This window comes from Odontesthes bonariensis, chromosome 19, assembly GCF_027942865.1.
Source record: "Odontesthes bonariensis isolate fOdoBon6 chromosome 19, fOdoBon6.hap1, whole genome shotgun sequence".
In the NCBI taxonomy this organism is placed as follows: domain Eukaryota; kingdom Metazoa; phylum Chordata; class Actinopteri; order Atheriniformes; family Atherinopsidae; genus Odontesthes; species Odontesthes bonariensis.
In genome coordinates this window covers 21,056,970-21,075,947 of record NC_134524.1, presented here as the reverse complement: position 1 = coordinate 21,075,947, position 18,978 = coordinate 21,056,970, and the positions used below count along the sequence as shown (strand labels likewise).

The 18,978-nt window shown below is 44.2% G+C and overlaps 2 protein-coding genes across 2 annotated transcripts; both read left to right on the top strand.

Annotated features, from left to right (window-relative positions):
• The first annotated feature begins 153 nt into the window (after positions 1-153).
• cyld3 (cylindromatosis (turban tumor syndrome) 3) lies at positions 154-10,868 on the top strand. The gene is made up of 17 exons (XM_075450974.1): positions 154-255; positions 478-703; positions 1,782-1,899; positions 2,177-2,334; positions 3,489-3,962; positions 4,107-4,212; positions 4,349-4,824; positions 5,099-5,264; positions 6,508-6,649; positions 6,906-7,022; positions 7,237-7,328; positions 7,430-7,493; positions 8,160-8,355; positions 8,736-8,844; positions 9,000-9,118; positions 9,456-9,663; positions 9,801-10,868. Exons 2-17 carry the CDS (start codon positions 533-535, stop codon positions 9,983-9,985), a joined length of 2,901 nt encoding a protein of 966 aa, XP_075307089.1. The 5' UTR covers positions 154-255; positions 478-532; the 3' UTR covers positions 9,986-10,868.
• Positions 10,869-11,087: 219 nt separating this feature from the next.
• On the top strand, positions 11,088-18,021 carry emc4 (ER membrane protein complex subunit 4). The gene is made up of 6 exons (XM_075451393.1): positions 11,088-11,232; positions 11,893-12,037; positions 12,787-12,901; positions 13,197-13,350; positions 13,526-13,686; positions 17,214-18,021. Exons 2-6 carry the CDS (start codon positions 11,934-11,936, stop codon positions 17,247-17,249), a joined length of 570 nt encoding a protein of 189 aa, XP_075307508.1. The 5' UTR covers positions 11,088-11,232; positions 11,893-11,933; the 3' UTR covers positions 17,250-18,021.
• Positions 18,022-18,978: the final 957 nt, after the last annotated feature.

Sequence of the window (18,978 nt, the reverse complement as noted above, 5' to 3'; positions counted from 1 at the left end):
ACTGACGTGGGTATGTTGCGTGTGCGTCTATTTCCTAAGTGCATGAATGATATGAGGGACGGTGGAATTTCCCGTGTGGAAAACGCCCACATCTACTCTGATTGGCTCCGAATCCTCCATTTTTAGTTTCAAGCATCTTATTGGTGCACATGGCGTCACTCAACCTGCTTCCTGGTGCGGCTCGAGTTTGTTATTGAACGAAGCCTACTTAAATGTGAGGGGAAATGTTGACGGTTGGAATTAATAAAAAAGTTGGTGAGTTCTTCTTAAACATGTACAAGTTTTACCGCTTTGTTTATTTTAAAAGAAATATGTAAAACAGGCTCCTTTTTTGCAGACAACAACTTGAACTTGAACGTGGAAAGTTTAAATGCGAACCTTACTTTTCTAAAGTTATCGTCCCTTGCGGGTTGGAGGGGCACACTTTGTCCCTCTCGTCGCCCTGTCTCTAACGAACACAATGTCTTGAATTTGTAGAAAAAGAGGGGCTTAATTCCATCGTCAACCAGCTACATGTAAAGACGCTTCCAATATGGCAGGGGCTCACGAGCAGAACAGGAAGCGCCGTCCCACTAAATCGTTTCTGATCTCGACCGACCTGCGGGTCCAGGATCAGCTGGATGGTACCGTTTGGCTGCAGCGAGGTTTCATCTGTCAGGAGCAGGAGCATGACAAGAGCAGGGGGGACTTCCTCTGGGTTAAGGTACCAACAAGCACTTTCACATGCACAGATTTGAAACCATCACGTGGAAACTGTTGCTTGACTTCTGAAGATTTTGTTTGAGGAATCATCATTTTAAATGTAAAACAAGGAGAATATCAAAAAGTTACCAACATTACTGCAAAAGGCAGGATTTCTGTCAGACCAATTTGGTCGTTTAGTGTCAACATGTAGTGTCTGACATTGTATCTGTAATTTTTACTTACATACTTAATATTAGATAGATAATTTATCCCAAAAGCAGCCAGGTACAAAGTACAAATGCAGTATTAAAAATAAAAAGGAAACAAAAAGGAATGAAAAAACAATTAAATAAATAGTCAGTGTTGAGCATTTGAAAGTTTGACAGCTGTCGAGATGAATTCATGTTTCAAGTATGGAAGGTCATTCAATTTCCCTTAATTATACCAGCTTGGGTGGTTCATTCCTCCACTCATCCTAATGTGCCTGGCTGTCAGTGCCGTGTAGCACTGGAGATGATCCCCCATAAGCTGTTGAGTCACCCCTTTTACTTTCTCTTTTTTTTTTTTTTGTGCATGGTAGGCGTAAAAAACCCAGTCAGAAGAAGTTGGGATGGTATGGGAAGAAAACCTGGCGATTCTTCCCTTTTAATTAGACCTTTACGTCGGTGAAGACGGTGTCATTTTGTGTCATTCTTCCTGCAAACGCTTATAAAAAAACGATGCGTTTGGAATATATAGCTGAAGGTGGCTGTGCGTTGTCTGTCTGAAGATGACGTTTTTGCATTTTTTAAAAAAAAAAAAATTTTATGCCTCCATCTCATAAGTGTAACTGAGCTTTTGCCGATGGTGCCGAAAATTACTATTAGGCTTCCTTTTTGCGCAGTGAAAGTGCTGCTTACTTGAAATTTGTGACAAAAATATTAATAAACAAGCAATGAAGCTGACAAATGTTTCGGAAACATGAAATATCTCAGGTTTTTCACTGTCTCTAGTGAATTAAAAAGTCAGTGGTTAATGTGAGACTGTTTCCTTCATCCTAAATCCTCCTCTTCTCACTCGCATATTTGTCCTCCTCCAAACCTCCTGTTTTCCTGCAGGTGTTAGACAATGGGGTCATGTTAAAAATAGAGAGGAAGTTCCTGCTCGAAGTCCCAGCTGAACTGATGGGCCTGCTGGAGCCCGTGTTGGATCTGGAACTTCGACTTAACCTTCAAGGTAAAACGTTAACTTATGTCCGAGGTGGCGGCACAGTGCATGGGCCAGTAGCAGCTATGTTTCTCAGGAGCTGAAAATGGAAGGAAAGCCCCAGACTGTACCACCAGCCAAAAAACTAACAGATCGCTAACAGCATTCACATCCTGTCACCTCCCATCCTGGGCTTTGCTTAATCAGAGGTGCATTTCTAGCCTAGAAAAATCACCCAAGCACATCTCTTCAATCAAAAGCAGCTACTCTGTGTTTGTTTACTTGTTTGTGTGTTGTTTTTTTTCAGCCAATCCTGGCAAGCTGCAGCAGCTGGCTTCTCTGCCTGTCTATGCCCCGCTGTGGGTCCAAATAGGCCAGCAGGACGAGCTGGCAGAGGCGCAACTCAAGTACATCGGACCCCTGGCCAGAGGGAGCAGCGCTGTGCATTTTGGGGTACAGCTGAAGGTAAGCTATTTAATCACAGCTGTTGCATTTTTTTTTTTTTTTTTTTTTTTTGTCCTTTATTTTTATAGAAAGAAACGATATATATAGAACAAACAGTTGGTCATCTACACATTCATACAGACATTATGCTGATGGAGATAAAAGTCAGTTCATACAGTAATGGCTCAGTGAGCATCTCTTGTGGCCACAAACACAATCCAGTATTTTTTTCCCCAGTATTGCGAATACTTATTGCTCCGTAGACTTAGCGAAAAGGTCATCCTTTCCATATTTTGAATATTTGTCACAACATCTATCCAGTCCGTCTCTGTTGGAGGTGAAGCCTGCAACCATTTCCAGGTTACAGCTTTTTTTGCTGGCTGCTAATAATATTTTTAAAAGATATTTGTCTCGCGTCAGTAAATGGGGTGCTATATTGCCGAAATAGATTGTGGAAAAAGAGCAGTGAATTTCTAGCCTGGGTGCCAGCCGAACTTAGCCCCGCCCATCAAATTTTTGATCGGGAAGTTCGGTCTGGCTCCGCTCAGTTGGGAAATCTCTATGCTCGACATCAAAACAGTCGACCCAATCAGATTGCCAGGGCGGGCTTTATACGATGATGGACAGATGATCAACAGGGACAGGATCTCCACATTGCATTCATTTTGAAAGACGAACAGAGGAAGGCGATAAAGGCTTTTATCGATAGAAAATATGTTTTTGCCGTCCTTCCTACAACAAGTGTGTGTCGCTTAATCTACGTCACATACTACGTTGCTCTGATTGGTTGGAGGTCTATCCAATTGAGCGAAGAGGCATTTTTTTCTCCTGGTTCGGTTGAAACACGCCCCATACTCAAAACTCTATCGAGCGCTATCAGACTCACATTCTGACTAGAATCGTGAGTATGACGTAGTCAGGCTAGTGAATTTCATCACCAAAAATATTTTGGATTATCCGCATGATCTCTTGCCAGTATGGTTGAATAGCTTGGCAGCTGCAGAATATGTAGCAGTAGCATTTTCACACAGTCACTCCTTCAGTTAGGACCAAGGGGGGGGGGGCATATTGTTGGCATAGTTTTGCAAAACTGCAGCATTAACTGTCGCCTTCCTCGCAGGGTTACCCGAAACGGGCTCATTAATACTCTGGTTTCCCTTCTGTTCCCCCTCCAGGGCTCAGCAGCAGGCAAAGGAGTGGGCAACGGCTCCTTTAAGGGCCACCGCTACTTCACCTGCCCCGATGCCTGCGCCCTCTTCGTCCCGGTCAGTCACATTAGGCTCCGCCACTGGTCTCGCACCGATGATTCAGACGCACACGAGAGAGGCCGCCACCGAGACCACCACCGCACCGAGCAACGTGGGAGCAATGAGCGTCCAAATCCTCAGCAGCAGCACAGGCGTCACATTAGTTTCCATCAGCATCAACCAAGTAGCCCGCCACAGCCACATGGCATCCTACCCCGAACTGCCGACTCTGCACCCGTCACGTCTCACAGCCAGGTCCACGTCCCCACATCGCCTCCGCCGTTCTGCGTTGGCCAACGAGTGTGTTTTCCCCTCGAAGACGCCGTCCACGCCGGGGAGGTACGCTTCTGCGGTGCCCTGGCTGGCCGATCCTCATCTGGAATGTATGTCGGCGTCCTTCTGGTCAGTATGGTCATCATCAAATCCACAAAAGCACAAAGTAAGACCGTAACAAGTCAGAGAGGCGTTGAAACTGTAAGCTTCGTTGCTTCATCTTGAAACACCAGAGCCTTGGTTTGATGTTTCACTCTGTGCTTCACTTCACAGGACGCTCCTGTCGGTAAATGGGACGGGTATTACAAGGGAGAGAAGCTCTGTCACATTCCATCTTCCATCTATGGACTACTGCTTCCAGTCAGCAAGGTTTCCTCAGGTATGGCCACAGTTTACCCTCTTTAAAATGGATTTGGTTCGGCAGTAATCTCAGCTGAAACGCTCGTCTCAATGAACAAAAAAGACTCGGTGATGCTCTGGGCCTTAAATCTATTTTGAAATTTCTCTGCCCTCAGAACAAAAATCCTATCATCACACTCCTCCTCACCAGATTCCCAAATCGATCCTGAAGCCAGTACTGCCCCCTGTCACTAAGCCGTCCCCAACGTCGCCGCCTGCTGCTGCTGCTGCCCCCAGGACTGCTCTGTTGCCCCCTTCCAAACCAGCGCTTGGACCTCCTCCTCTGCCTCCGCCGAAACCCACCCAGCAGAAACCCCAACCGACTCCCCCTCTACCGCCTCCAAAACCCCAAAGCCCGGCATCGCCAACCGCCTCCGACCAGCTGCAGTACGCCGAAGGCATGTACAGGCCCCCTTCGCCTCGGAGGACACCGGATCCCGGTGAGAGCTCGGGGGAGAATGGAGAGGCAGGACCGGGCAGCGAGTTGGAGGTGGGGTCGATGGTCGAGGTGAACGAACCGCCGCTTTTCGGCGTCATCCGCTGGATCGGACAAATAAGCGGCATTACTGAGGCAGTGGCTGGAATCGAGCTGGTAAGGAAACTTTGGTTTCAGTTCTTTCATTGACCTAAATACAACAGCTTGAGTGTTTGTTTTCTTTTATTTCATTTTTTTTATTATTTGAGATTTTATTTAAAAAAGACCTGATGTACATAAGTAGAGACTGAGGTAGCCTTTGGGAATAAGTGCTGACATATTTCATGAGTTCATTTTACTATTATTCAGCTACTTGATTTTATTCATATTTTTTACATGCATCAAAGCAATTAAAGCAGATTGTGATATTGGATTTTTGTGTGTGTGCCAGGACGAGGAGCTGTCCGCTGGGACTGATGGCAGTTATCTCGGCGAGCGTCACTTCCGTTGCCCGGCCAACAAGGGGCTGTTTGTCAAGCTTCGCAACTGCAGGCGTGACTCCAGGTTCCCCGCCCCCGAGATGCCCGTTAATCAAGTGGCGCGATGCAACTCCATAGGTAGGACAGCACCACCCGCACTCATAGACTCCACCCGCAGGTGGGAGACGGAGGGTTCTGATCCTTGGCTTGTTGTGGGGCTCTTAAAGCCGTCTTGGCACCAGAGAAGTCGGAAGATCACACTGAGAGAGACGGAGCAGGGATCAACTTCACTAGCGTTTTTTTTTTTGTTTGTTTTTTTTTGTTTTTTTTTTTGTTTTTTTTTTTGTTTTCCCCCTATGTTGGCAAATGTTAACGACACACATTTTATGTACAAGTTGAGTCTGTAAGTTCGGCCCAGCCCCTTATCGTGATGAAATCGGCGATAATTTGCCTCAGTAAGTGTGAATATTAGAACGCTTGATAAATTGGGCTGCATCTCTGCTGCTCAAACTGCTTTCCAAAGCAAACCGAAATCCCCTGTGCAGCTATTTTAAAGGGGAACTCCGGGGCATTTGAAGCGCATTTCCATTGCTAGAGGTTGTCAAATACTGATAGTAGGACACAGAGAGGTGCAAATCTGCGCTCCCTGTGTGGAGATCGCGCTGTTCGCACAGCGTGTCATGCGAGGCTAATACGTGGTGGCTAAGGGGCAACTGCTAACCCTTCCACGTAAAACAACAACTTGCACACTGCAGAAACGTCACACCACTTTATAAACCATCCGACAATAAAGTCACAAGCCTTACCATCAAAACCATATGCATGGTTCTCACATTACTGGCATGGGGACGTTACAAAACAACTTTATAAACTAGCCGGACTACCTTCGTACACGCCAAAACTCGGCTGGAACTCGGCTCACAGGACGCAGCGGGGGGTAAGTCAATGTTCATAAATGATATTGCTAATATGGGATGTCATACAGCTTCATGTCAAAAGAGGCGAACTATCCCTTTAAGGTTTAATGGACAACTTGTTCAACTTGCTGAGCCGCAGCCATGGCTGCCGCACCGACTTTGCCTTTTGTTGTTGTGTAGCTGTTGGTAGCACTAAAAAAAGCCCATCAAAAGCGCTGTGAAGGAATGGGAGCCATGTTGCCATAGCTGAAGAAACAACCAAACACACACACACACACACAGACACAGCAGAGAGGGTTGCTGAAATATCCCAGACAATGGCTCTCTTAGATGGCCGTAAATGTGCCCTTCACTGTCTGACCGACTTGTTGAAAATGTGCTGACAGAGAGGATTCTAACGTGTTTGAGGGTGAGGTTGCCATTGGTTACGTAAGACTGTTCCTCTGTGTGTCCGCGGCTGGCAGCGTTTGCAGAGTGGGGCAGCGAGCGGGTGGAGGAGCACACTCCTCCCGTGGGCGCCGAGGATGCCAGAGAGCTCTACCGGGGCTGGAAGAGAGGCATCCAGGGTCACCTCAACTCCTGCTACCTGGACGCCACGCTGTTCAGGTGACCCAAGGCGTCCACGATAACCACAGCCTATGTGTGGATTTATTTATTTTTTTTAAGATTTACAGTTTAATTAACCGGGATCTGTGTCAAATTTAGCTCCGATGCAAAAGTCAAAGGAATACATGTTTCCATTCGGCCTGACGTCATGTTGACAGTGCATCTGTTGGTGTTCAAAGAAAAGAAGAAAAAACTTGATTGCTCTGTAACAAATGGAGCAAGGCTGCTTTTCTTATTCACCCGTCTGTGTGTGCAGTCTGTTCTCCTGCTGCAGCTCAGCAGACTGGGTGTTGTTCTGGCCATCCAAGCCTGAAACCGACCAAAGTCAGGCTCAGGACCTGCTGCGCTGCGAGATAGTCAACCCACTGCGAAGGTGTGTGTGTTCGCCTTTGGCTCTTTCCCTTAAATGCGGATTATTTTTCTTTGCCAATCACCTTCCTGTGTCAAGTGTTTCCCCTGCTGCTGCTAAAAGGACATTATCGCTTCACGGTTTAAGGGCCCGAGATACCGTGCAAATACGTTCCTTTTGGTAGTTTTACAGTCCACAAGAGACTTCCAAAGCATGCGTGTGCTGTTGTGTTTCTTAGGTATGGTTACGTGTGTGCCAGTAAGACTATGGCCCTGAGACGGCTGCTGGAGGCTGCCAACGGTGACATGGGCTTCACCAACCAGGAGAAAGGTTCGTATGTGACCTCTGGATTTTTTTTATTTTATTTTTTTTACCCGCTCGTTTATCAGGGCTGAGGAATGTCGTCTCACCGCTCTCGTTCTCTCCGTCAGATCCCGAAGAGTTCCTCAACAAGCTTTTCCAGCTCCTGAGAGTTGAGCCGCTCCTGAAGATTAGGTAAGTGCTCGCCGGCCCCTCGCTGCCGCATACAGACACACGCCCTGCTCCGTTGTCACGAACCCCAGTTGATGATTGGATGTCAGTGGCTGTTGGTTGATGAATATTACGACAGGCACTGCTGCTCTCCTGCACTTCCTGCATTCTTCTGAGAGGTAGCAGGGCAGACGCCTAAGCTTTGTTTTTTTTGTTTTTTTTTGTTTGTTTTTTTTTTTAAATATAGTTCCTGCCATCATGCCAACATTTGACTCGAGGCCGTTTTTTTTTTTTTTGTTGTTGTTGTTGTTTAAATTCAAATGACCTAAATATGAAACAAAAATTCTTACAGTCACTGTGAGCGTGGACATTCTAAGTCATGTCTATCTTTCTGGATTTGACCTCATCTCCACAACCGGTGAAAAGGTGGAAGAGATCATAAGATGAGACATCAGCAGATTGCAATTCATTCTTGTTTCTTTCAGTCTTTCATGTTTGATTTTTACATGTTCACCGTTCTAGAAGTCTCTAAAACACCTTGACAAATGACACGGGGTTGTTTTTATGCAGATTATGTTTGGAACCTCTGCCCCCGGATTGAACCTTTACCCGAGTTTGCACTGTTAAAGATCCTATCAGAGAAGAGTCCACCTGTGCCTGTCACCTCTGAAATCCGTCCTTCTTTTCCAGATCAATGACTCAGCAGCCTCAGGAGTGCCACCTCTACCAGCTCTTCCCACCCACTCTTCCTCCCTCCTCCCCCTCCTCACCCATTTCCCCTGTTGCCTCGCCCATCCCCCTCTCGTCATCCTCGCCCATGAGCGTCGCCAGCGTTCAGGCCCTGCTGGAGTCCTCGTTCCACCACGCCGGCCTCAAGTTTGTCGAGGTTTGCGAGATTATGGCCACAGAAGGAATCCACTTTGCCAGACTTCAAGTTATTTGCAGAAACGTCACTAAAAACATTTTCAGACAGATGTTTTTTACTTGTTCTTTTCCCGTGGACGGTTTTGATAATTTACCACTTTGCTCGCATCGGTTTGGCCCGACGGCTCCAAGCTGTCCGCTGATGTGTGATGTGGACGGACGTCTCAGTTAGTCACCTGCTAAATAGTTCTTCAAAGTGCCTGCCGCTGTAAAAAAAACAAAAACAACAACCTCTCCACAGCCCCGCTTTCCAGACGGTTTGGTGTGACAAACCAGTCGGCATGTGAGGTAAAAGCTGAGCTTAATGCGAAATAAAACTGGGTGCCTTCATTTCCCCACCAGGCTCCCTCCTGCCTCCTGCTGCTCATGCCCAGGTTCGGGAAGGACTTCAAAATGTTTGACGCCATCTTGCCTACCCTCAGTCTGGACATCACAGACCTACTGGATGACAGTAAGAAAGACTATAGCTTTTGCAACAAAAGGGCCTATTCAGTGACTATTTATTTATTTTTTATTTTTGTAGCATTCGTCGCCTGCGTAACTGGAGTTAATGTTTAACGGAGAGTGAACACATTACCCGCTCTCTTCATCCTTGTCTCTTGGCAGCTTTGAGGCAGTGCACCATCTGCCAGGCAGTAGCTGATTGGGAGTGTCTGCAGTGCTATGAAGACTTGGACATCACTCCCGGGCATCTTAAACAATACTGTCAGACCTGCAACACACAGGTAGCACTTTCTTAGCCAGATACAGATGTTGAGCCAGATCTGGAAAGACCGCATTCTGCATAGGTCTAACTAATGTTTATGTTTGTGTTGGATTTCCTCTATTTTTTTTTTTTAACTTTAATTGACTTCCATCAACTACTCACAGTGTAGTCACTTGCTGGGAACACATTTGAGCATTATGGCCTTAAACTTGATTACAGTTTGTATTGAGTTTACTTTTTTCAGTGGAAACGGCACAGAGCTGACATGATGTCTCCTGGTTCTCGTTTCGGGTGTCTTCTGTGTCGGTGTCACTTTTAACTGATTGACTTCATCCGTCCTGTCTGTCGATGATCAGGTCCACAGCCACAGGAATCGGACGTCCCACAGCCCAGTGAAAATAACTGTTCCTGGGGGTCCGTGGCCAGGGCCTCTGACCTGCACTCGCCGACTAATGTCTCTCTTTGCTGTGACGTGCATTGAGACCAGCCATTACGTGAGCTTTGTCAAGCATGGTCCCTTAGCCACAGACTGGCTGTTTTTTGACAGCATGGCAGACCGGGAAGGTGAGAAAAATCTATTCTTAGTGTAAGGTTTTTTTGGGTGTGTTTTTTTTTTTTTTTTTTTTTTGCTTCGATGGGTCAAATCCAAAAACGAACACCGTTAAAGACTTTCCATTTTTATTCTGTGTGCTCTCGACCAGGTGGTGAAAATGGCTTCAACATCCCGCAGGTGAAGGCTTGTCCCGAGGTGGGCCGCTACCTCAGCCTGTCGGAGGAGGAGCTGGGCAGAGTCGACGCGGCCTCCTTACGGGAGTCCGCCCGCCGCCTGCTCTGCGACTCCTACATGTGTCTGTACCAAAGCCCAGAGCTCAGCCTATACAAGTGACGCATCCCAGAGACGCGCACAGATCCCACAGACTGAAAACCGAAACAAACACCTTCTCCTCTCATTCTTTGTCTTCTAAAGATGTTGGAGGAAAAATATTGCACTCGCGAGATATTATGTTTAATAAGGAACGGTCTTGTTTGGTTGTTGGGAAAAGAAAGGTTCATGAAGTCGCTTCGCAAAGAATGTATTTAGTTTTTTTTTTGTTTTGTTTTTTTTTGTGATAAAATGCAGTTTGTGTTTCTTTTCTGATGTTATCATTAATTTGAACTCTTAAAAATGTTACATTTTCATGGGGCAGATTAGGTGTTTTTTTTTTTGTTTTTTTTTCTTTTGGACATCTGCTTTCATGTTGTTAGTTTAGATTAATTTTAAGGCATTTCTCCTTCAGGGAGAACTGCAACTTGAATTTGCACCAAACCTGGTTAAACTGTCATCATAAGACATTTGATCAGGGCCTGAGAACATCCCACAGTCTATCTAGTTTAAGTTGGAAAACGAGGTAATAAGCTAAATCCACAAAAACGGCAATACTTACACACTCATAATGTGCCTTATGAACAAATGTGCTCTACCTGAGCTTTTTTTTTTTTTTTTTTTTTTTTTTAACAAGCGTGAAGGTTCTGGTAAATACTTAGACTTCATTTCTGAGTTTAAACTGTGCCTTAATAATGTACCCACACTGTACAGAACCACTGGGCCTGTAACATGTGACTCATATACTTTCCAATTCAATTTGCACTGCTTTATTTACTTGTCACTGTTTATATTGCCTTAAACTGACAGTATAGACTGCACACAGATGTTTAAATGTTTGTATTGCTCACAGGTTGTTTGATATATTACAATTGCAATGTCTCATTTAATAAAAGATTTGAAATGAGCTCGGTCTGGTGTTATTATTATTATTATTATTATTTTTTTTATTGTTTCAGTTTGTTTTGTTGTTTTTTATATTGTTTATCTGCTTAGTACATAAAAATCAAAGGATAAATAACCACTTAAATCATTCCTCAATGATTCGCATGATGGATTACTTTATTTGATTTGATTCAAGGCGACTGGGAGTTATGACGCAATATCCGCTTCGGTAGCGCATTACGTCATCATTGCGGGCCCTGACCGGAATTAGCAAGTGAGTACTGTTCGACTCGTCTCTTTTGCCTTACCTGTAGGCTAACTTTCTTGTTTTTCAGCACAAGTGACTTCAACAAAACGATAGCAGCTGGTTTGGATGTTTCTATAAGGTAGGTTCATCTTTAACTGAAGCTGTGTTGTCTTTATTTCATTCAACGTTATTTCCAAGCTGCTTTAAATCGACGTGAAGTGACTAACGTCCTGCTTTGCGTCGAGCTGTCTCGGTCTAATAAGCAGAATTTCTCTTGAGACTGGCGTATTTATCTCTATTTTTGCTCAAAGACCCGAAACCGACCGATTTCCGCTATTGCTAGAGGCTAAATCATCCTGCCTGAAATCAAATTTCTGTTTGGTTTGTCGTTATATTGGTTATCATCAGTCAGAAAAAGTCTCATGGCTCACGCCGGTGTGACATTTTAACGGTCATGCCAATGTGAAAATTAAGCTAGTATTAGACCTCCCATAGTCAGTTATTTTTAATTTAACAAATAGTGCAAGGAAATATTATACTTGAGAACTGAGTTTCATGTTAATTTAATAGCTTTAAAAAATATGATAGAAATATCAGTTAGATATGCCTTGGGTAGATGTTAGGATTTCCCTGTTCGTGTTAAGTTGGCACCATGACATGAAGTCATATGTTAAAGGTTATCTTTTCTGATACTTTTGGAAGTTTGGAGGGTTTTTATATGGTTTATTAGCTGTTACAAGTTGATTGATTGAGTTGCACAATGAGGTTGTTGTCATCCTCTGTGTTTTTGTCTCCCTAGGTGCTTTCTGTCTCTGAGGTCCAGCTGTGAAGTTTGTTACCATGGCGTCTCCAGGGGGACAAGGAGGAGGAACTTTGTCCACAAGAGGAGGCGGCGGGGCCAGGAGGATGAAGTGGGCTCTGGAGCTGAGCTTGGGCAACACGAGGTAGGCACAAAAGCAGAACAACCAAACATTTCATTTGTACATCTGAGGTCCACGGAAAGCGTGTGGGGAATACCACCAGTGGCATTTTTGCCCATTTGAAAAGTTGCTTGGAAATTTCAGTTTGAAAATGATTTTGTTCCATTCTCACATTTCCAGTTGGCACCTGCTCGCTTTATAAACCCTCCCAGGAAGGGTACAAGAAACCTAATTTTGAATAGCATTTTACTAAATGTAGCTAGGAAGTTCGTTCATCAGTTAATTTTCCACACAGGTCTATCCTGTTCAGGGTAACTTAAGGCTGGAGCCTGAACCAGCAGACTTTAGCAGGAACAGGGGTACACCCTGGACTGCCATTCTGTCACAGAGCTAACAGCGCAGAGATACAGACAACCATCCAGACACACACTCACACATCTAGAGGCCAAAGTAAAGATAAGATCTGTTGTCTTTTCATTGCCTGAAAATGAGTCTATCCTATCCAAAGTTGACAGAGGTTGCTTTTTGTTTGCCTTTTTCTTTAGTCTTGGTTGTGTAGTTGTAATTTACGCCGCTACATCCTCCACACTACACCTTCAATTGATGCTTCATACATCAGTTAAAGCCGTTTTTTGATGAAAAACGGCACAATGCAGACGGATACTTGTGCAAAGCTTTCACCCTTCACAAATGAGTGATTTCTTTTGCTTTCCACACTTTAGCACAAGAGTTTGATGAAAGCTAAAGTGTTTGTGCCGCTCTTTGCATTCCAGAAGTCGCGGTGACAGGCAGGGCGGTCAGGGAGACGTCGTTTACCCCATCGGCTTCTCTGAGAAACCTGTACCCGACACCAGCATCCAGGAGACAGACAAGAACCTGGTGGAAAAAGTGAGGAAAGATTCACCCTTCACTTTATCAGAGACGGACACTGTTCGTGTTTTTAAAATGCTGTGCAAGAGATATTGCACACAAATAACCTCATTAAAGTCCGTCTGTAAGTGAAAAACCCATTAAAATCAAATCCAGACCTTCTGACACAACATTATTAGATCACAGTAAGCTAAATATGGGGAAACACCTCTCAGTTGTTGGCACAAAACACTTCAACAGAAACTACAAAAAAAAATGATGCCACAAATATGCTGCTCGGTACGAACCTCTGTCTCTTCTTCCTGTTGTGCAGCGCTGCTGGGACGTGGCCCTCGGGCCCCTAAAACAGATTCCAATGAACTTGTTCATCATGTACATGTCGGGCAACACCATCTCCATCTTCCCCATCATGATGGTCTGCATGATGGCGTGGAGGCCCATACAGGCGCTTATGTCCATGTCTGCCAGTGAGTGTAAAGTATTCAGGCTGTTTTGTTTTATCTGTCTGTGTGAATACTGACCAGGTATGTTTTTTTTTGTTTGTTTGTTTTTTTGTTCTTGTCTGGCTATAAACTGCTTACAATCGGCTTGCATTCCTCTTTGTTTCCGTCTTGTTCATCCCTTTGTCTTCTCGCGTCTCAGCCTTCAAGGTATTGGAGAGCTCCAGCCAGCAGTGGCTCCAGGGACTCGTCTACCTGGTCGGTAACCTCCTGGGCTCGGCCCTGGCCATCTACAAATGTCAGTCCATGGGGCTGCTTCCAACGCACTCATCCGATTGGCTGGCTTTCATAGAACCGCCTCAGGTAATGTCACAGACCTGCAGTAATCACAAACGGCTCGGAAACATTTTGGTTATTGGAAAAACGCTTAAAGAAAAAAAAAAAGATGTTAAACTCTGTCACTCAGGTGAGGACATTTCAACAGGTCATGACAGCCTGTGAAGCTAAGTTTGCAGAAATCCATTTTTCAGTTTTTCGTCATGCCATTTGGTATGTTTGTGCTCCAACAACAATGAAAAATGTGTATTTAGGTGTTTGTTACAGATTGAATCGACAGGGTTTTATACCTCTCTTAGACCTCTTCACAGGGCATCTTGTCCTTTAACGAGCTGTACTGCTTGCTTTAGCTCAGTAGAGGGCAGGACATGCACACTCTAACTTTTCCTTTTTGGATTGAGACAGAAATGAATGTCAGAAACCCCTAAAATGACGGCTTTTTTAAGAGGCGCCGTATTTGTCGACGGATATGTTAAAGCCCACCTGGGCAGTTGAGGATTTTCGCGTGGGTTCGGCCGGAAAAGGGATTTACTTTGTCGTGTTTAAGGCGCACGAGCTGCTTGTCGAGCTGAAACCTGCAGCACACACTGTAAACGCAATGTGCGCACTCCAGGATATTCCTCCAAGCAAGAAGATTTCCAAACTAAACTGGTTTCAGGATCACTTTCTGATTGACTCAGATCCGTGTTGGGTTTTTCTTTTTTCGAGGTCTGGTTTAATCTTTAATTTTATAGAGTTGTTTTATACCTGTAACTTCCCTGAAATGAATGAATGTGGTCTTTGTTTAGGGCGGGTTGTCCTATTGCACCGCTTATCATATGCATGGCTCTGCCACAGCGTTACAGCCGCCTGCCTGACTGTCTGGATTCCTCTCGCGTCACCAAACAGCCATAATCTGGTGAATGATTGGAACACAACATGTGGGGCTGTCCTGTGGGGTTGGTCACTGCAAGTTTCAGATCTGATGCTTTAGAGACGAGGTCCTCGCCTTTTGTCACGTTCCTGCAGCTGTTGTTGTAGTTTTTTGCACAGTAATGCCAGTAATGTCAAGGTCGGTGGCACTTGGGCAGTTACATTTGGATCAGAACATCTGTATACATCAAGTATCAACAGTAGATTGGATTTTCGCCGTAAGGCTGACGCACTTTTTGATTTCAGGTTTATATTTGTGTGTTCTTTAAATGTAAATAGAATGTAATGAAAGTGCAGCTTTATAATAAGTAAATAGATTGATGCAACCTGAATTCCAAAAGAAAGGGAGCTGCCGTGTAAATTGTGAATTGAAAACAGGGTGCAGTCATTCCCAACTTTTATAAACCAATACGTTATTGACATCGGAAGATGGAGACATGCCGGGGTTTCGAAGGTGAGACGTTTTACTATTTTTCGTGAAAAATATTACGGGGCTACGTTTGCCACTGAGTGCCATCATCTCTTCTTTTAACAGCGGCCTGTAAACATCTGGGAACTGAGGACTCCTACTCTAGTCTGATGTCAGATTTTAGCTGCTCAACAGTTCTGGGTCTTCTTTGTTGTATTTTGCATGTAATGATGAGCCAAATTACCTTTCAGTTGGTGAAAAGTCTGGACTGCAGGCACGTCAGTCCAGCACCCGTTCAGCATATGTTGCTCTGTAACCTGTGTATACCTTTCAGCATTGATGGAGCCTTTCAAGATGTGCAATTTCCCAGTTCCACAGGCACTAACGCACCCCCCAGTGCCATCAGAGATGCAGGCTTTTGAGCTGAGCTGCTAACAAGCCGGTCGTGCCCTCTCCTCTTTAGTCTGGAGGACGCAGTGCCCATGATTTCCCAAAAACTGTTTAAAATTTGGCTTTGATCTGACCTCAGAACAGTTTTCCACTTGGCCTCAGTGTGTTTTAAACAAGTTTTTGAGATGCAGAGGAGATGCAGGTGTTTCTGGTTCATATTCCCATATGGCTCCTCTTTAACCTGCGCTGTGTTCACTGACGGGGATTTCTGGAAGCATTCCACGTTGCCTTAATTAGCTGCAATATGTCCCCGACTCCTAACTTGTCAAATTCAAGATGAAATTAAATAATGTCTCGCATTGTTGGCACCGATTCTTTCATTGGAAGCCCCAAGAACAAGCTGGAGAAAACCTTAAATTAAACAAAGTATTTATTAGTGGTCACAGGTAAAGTGCGGCAGCGCTGGACTCGTAGTGACAAAGTTCTTGCAGGAAATCCGTCAGGCAGAGCCCGGATATCTGGGTATAATTCATATTTGTCTTCTTCACATTTATCTTACACGCAGCAGAGTATAATTGGCCAGTTATGAGTGACGTGAGCAGGCCAGCCACCGTCCACCTCATGTTCTTTGGATGAGATATGTGTGTGTGAGCTTTGTTTAAAGGCCTCAGTATGCTTCTCCGTCGCTATCCGTCTAGTTATGCCATCTTAAAGTCAATGGCTGCGTTCGAAACCGCATACTACGTACTACATACTTGCAAACTGCATACTTCCATTCTGCATACGGCATACTCGTCGATCAGACAGAATGTAGAGCGTTTACCCACAATGCATTTTGCTCCTGCCCGAGCCGAAATCAGCCGCCCTGAAGCTGATTTCGCTTAAGCACTAAACTGTAAACTTTAGCAACATTTGAAACATTTTCAGGCGAGAAAGTTGTCGTTTAGATTAGATCCCCAACGTGTTGAAAATCTGACAAAATACCGGCCATTTACAATTTTGTTCCGGCGAATTCAGCACTACTAAAGCTAGCCCTTGTTTTCCTACCATCCAGGGACCACAATGGAAATAAGCTTTAGGGCTTTTTTGTGTTATCCCTGACTATTTATTTCTTTTGATGTATGGTTCAGTTGCTGTACCATGTTTTACAAAATAATAGTTAAATAAATTCATTCATTCATTCAGCCGTAGTGAGCGACGCACTTCCGGTTATTTTCAATAAAATACCCGTTGCCTTTTATCATAGGGAAAGCCATTATGATACAATTGGTGCTTTTGTTTTGAAAACAGGAAGTGAACCTACCCTCGTTGCAGCTGGCTTGAAACTGCCGTTTTAAAAGGAAATGACGATCGGCAACGTCACGTTACGTTGCATCTTGGGTAGTTTGAGTATGAGTAGTAACCTCATGATGCATACCCAACATTTCGGCGAATCTAGTATGCATCCGGGAACTTCTCGCTTACTCAAACTCGCTTACTAACTCAAAAAGTTAGTATGAGTAATGGGAGTAGTAGAAGTATGAGGTTTCGAACACATTACAGTACAAAATAGGAACATAGATTATGTAGAAAAATACACAATACATGTCTGAGAACAAAGCCCATTTCAGCAACATTCTATGCGTTCTATGTTCCATTGTAAACGACAAGATGGTTTATTAGATTTGCATTCTGTTTTTTGCTCCATTTTACCATCTGCGCTTTTTGCGGAGTTGAAAGTCGTGCTTAATTGTGAAACTAAACTGTCTGTTCAGTGCATTCCCTCTGCAGCGACTCGTCAGAACGGCGACGCTTGTTTTGAGCTCCATCTCAGTACTTCCACACGTTTGTCTATTCTCAACAGAGGATGGAGATCATGGGCGGCGGGATGGTGTTGTGAAGAGGATGCGGCATGCGCGCGTGCTGGATTTATGCTGGATCTGCAGAGGTCATATACTGTACATACCCCACTTGCACCACCCCACCAGGCTACCCGTCGCAGCTGAGACAAAAGAAAACAAAAAGAAACCAACAAAAGTCTGCATTTCGGCTGATTCCTGATCACATCAGATCCAACCTGGACCATGTTTGCCAAAACAGGCTGCGTGTTTTTCTAAACCGGCGGCAGGGTGTGTGGCACAGTTTTAAGCCAAGGTTTTTATCCACCATACACACACACACACACACACACACACCTATATCCATGTTTTTCTGTTTTGTTTTTTTACAGAAACTTACATTTCTTTGGCCCGCTGCTCTAATTTCCGTCTTTCTTTTCTTTGAACTGTCCGTAAAACTATAAAAGCGAGCTGATGTAATTTTACTGTAAAGTTCACAATAACAGATTATTTACAAGGTTATTATCGAGCCTACAGTTCCAAGTTACACCAGCTGATAACGTCAATAACAAGAGTTTTGTCTGCATAACTCCTGAGAGGAGTCTGTCGAATATTTGCCCTTTCTTATTTAGTTCTGTTGCAGTAGAGTCAGTTTGTAGTGAAAGGCTTCGCTTTTGTCAGCATGCTAGCAGGCAGCATATACTAACCTGCTCTAATTTATAGGTCTGTTTAATTTATACTGATTTTCCTTGTGAAAAAAAAATCTATCAAATAAATCCCTATTGATTGAACTGAAACGTTTTTGACTGTCAATAAACGTGTTGGATGAAAGAAGGTGTTTGGCTCTTGCCTTGACAATTGTTTTTTTTCTATTTCCAAGATGGCCCCCTTTAATGTCTTCTAACTGATTTTTATGTGTCGCTACGTGAGAAGAGCTGCTTTGAATCACGAGGTGTTCTAGACTATCCAGAACACGTTTAAAAAGTCTGATTCTCCAACTATGTAAATGTGTAGGCTATATGTGTTAAAGGAATAATTCGCCTCTTTTGACATGAAGCTGTATGACATCTCATATTAGCAATATCATTTATTAAATTTGACTTACCCCCTGCATTCATCCAGAAAAAGTCAGACCTCACAATCACTTGGCGCTATTTTCTCTCCCTTCGTATCACTCCGTGATTGCCGCCTGCCGATAGCCGCACCTGTTACGGTGTTTACTGCTCGGAAGCAGGGGACTGCTCGGTCTGCACGGTCTACACAGCACGCAGTGATACGAAGGGAGAGAAAATAGCGGCAAGCGATTGTGAGGTCTGACTTTTTCTGGGTGAACGATTTTGTGACGCAAATGTATTACTCTTTTGAACGCATATTGTTTTGAGAAGCAAGACGCTTTATTTTTTAAGTCCCAGCCAACTAGCCGGACCTCATTTCGTCAACGCCAAAACGAGGCCGGAACTCGGCTCACAGTACGCAGCAGGGGGTAAGTCAAATTTAATAAATAATATTGCCAATATGGGATGTCATACAGTTTCATGTCAAAAGAGGCGAATTATCCCTTTAATACATTCAGTCCCAGTCCAAAAGTTTGGACACAAATACAACAATGCGATTCATATTTTTAAGTATTCCTCGATATGGTTCTAAAGATGGCTCAAAAGTACTGCCACCGGTAAAGTATTATTTTTTGTGTTTCATATTGATTGTTAAAACAATGTGGAAATGGAAATTCAGCTCAATGAAACCTAAGTGGGGGAACGGTCGGGCATTTCGTTCTGCCTCTTTATGTTT

Bases quoted from the DNA above. Each gene is read 5' to 3' on its own strand.
- cyld3 (XM_075450974.1), top strand. From the start codon at position 533: ATGGCAGGGGCTCACGAGCAGAACAGGAAGCGCCGTCCCACTAAATCG. The intron at 3,963-4,106 runs GTCAGTATGGTC...TTCACTTCACAG, and splicing joins TGTATGTCGGCGTCCTTCTG to GACGCTCCTGTCGGTAAATG. The intron at 7,329-7,429 runs GTTCGTATGTGA...TCTCTCCGTCAG, and splicing joins CTTCACCAACCAGGAGAAAG to ATCCCGAAGAGTTCCTCAAC.
- emc4 (XM_075451393.1), top strand. From the start codon at position 11,934: ATGGCGTCTCCAGGGGGACAAGGAGGAGGAACTTTGTCCACAAGAGGA. The intron at 12,038-12,786 runs GTAGGCACAAAA...TTTGCATTCCAG, and splicing joins CTGAGCTTGGGCAACACGAG to AAGTCGCGGTGACAGGCAGG. The intron at 12,902-13,196 runs GTGAGGAAAGAT...CCTGTTGTGCAG, and splicing joins ACAAGAACCTGGTGGAAAAA to CGCTGCTGGGACGTGGCCCT.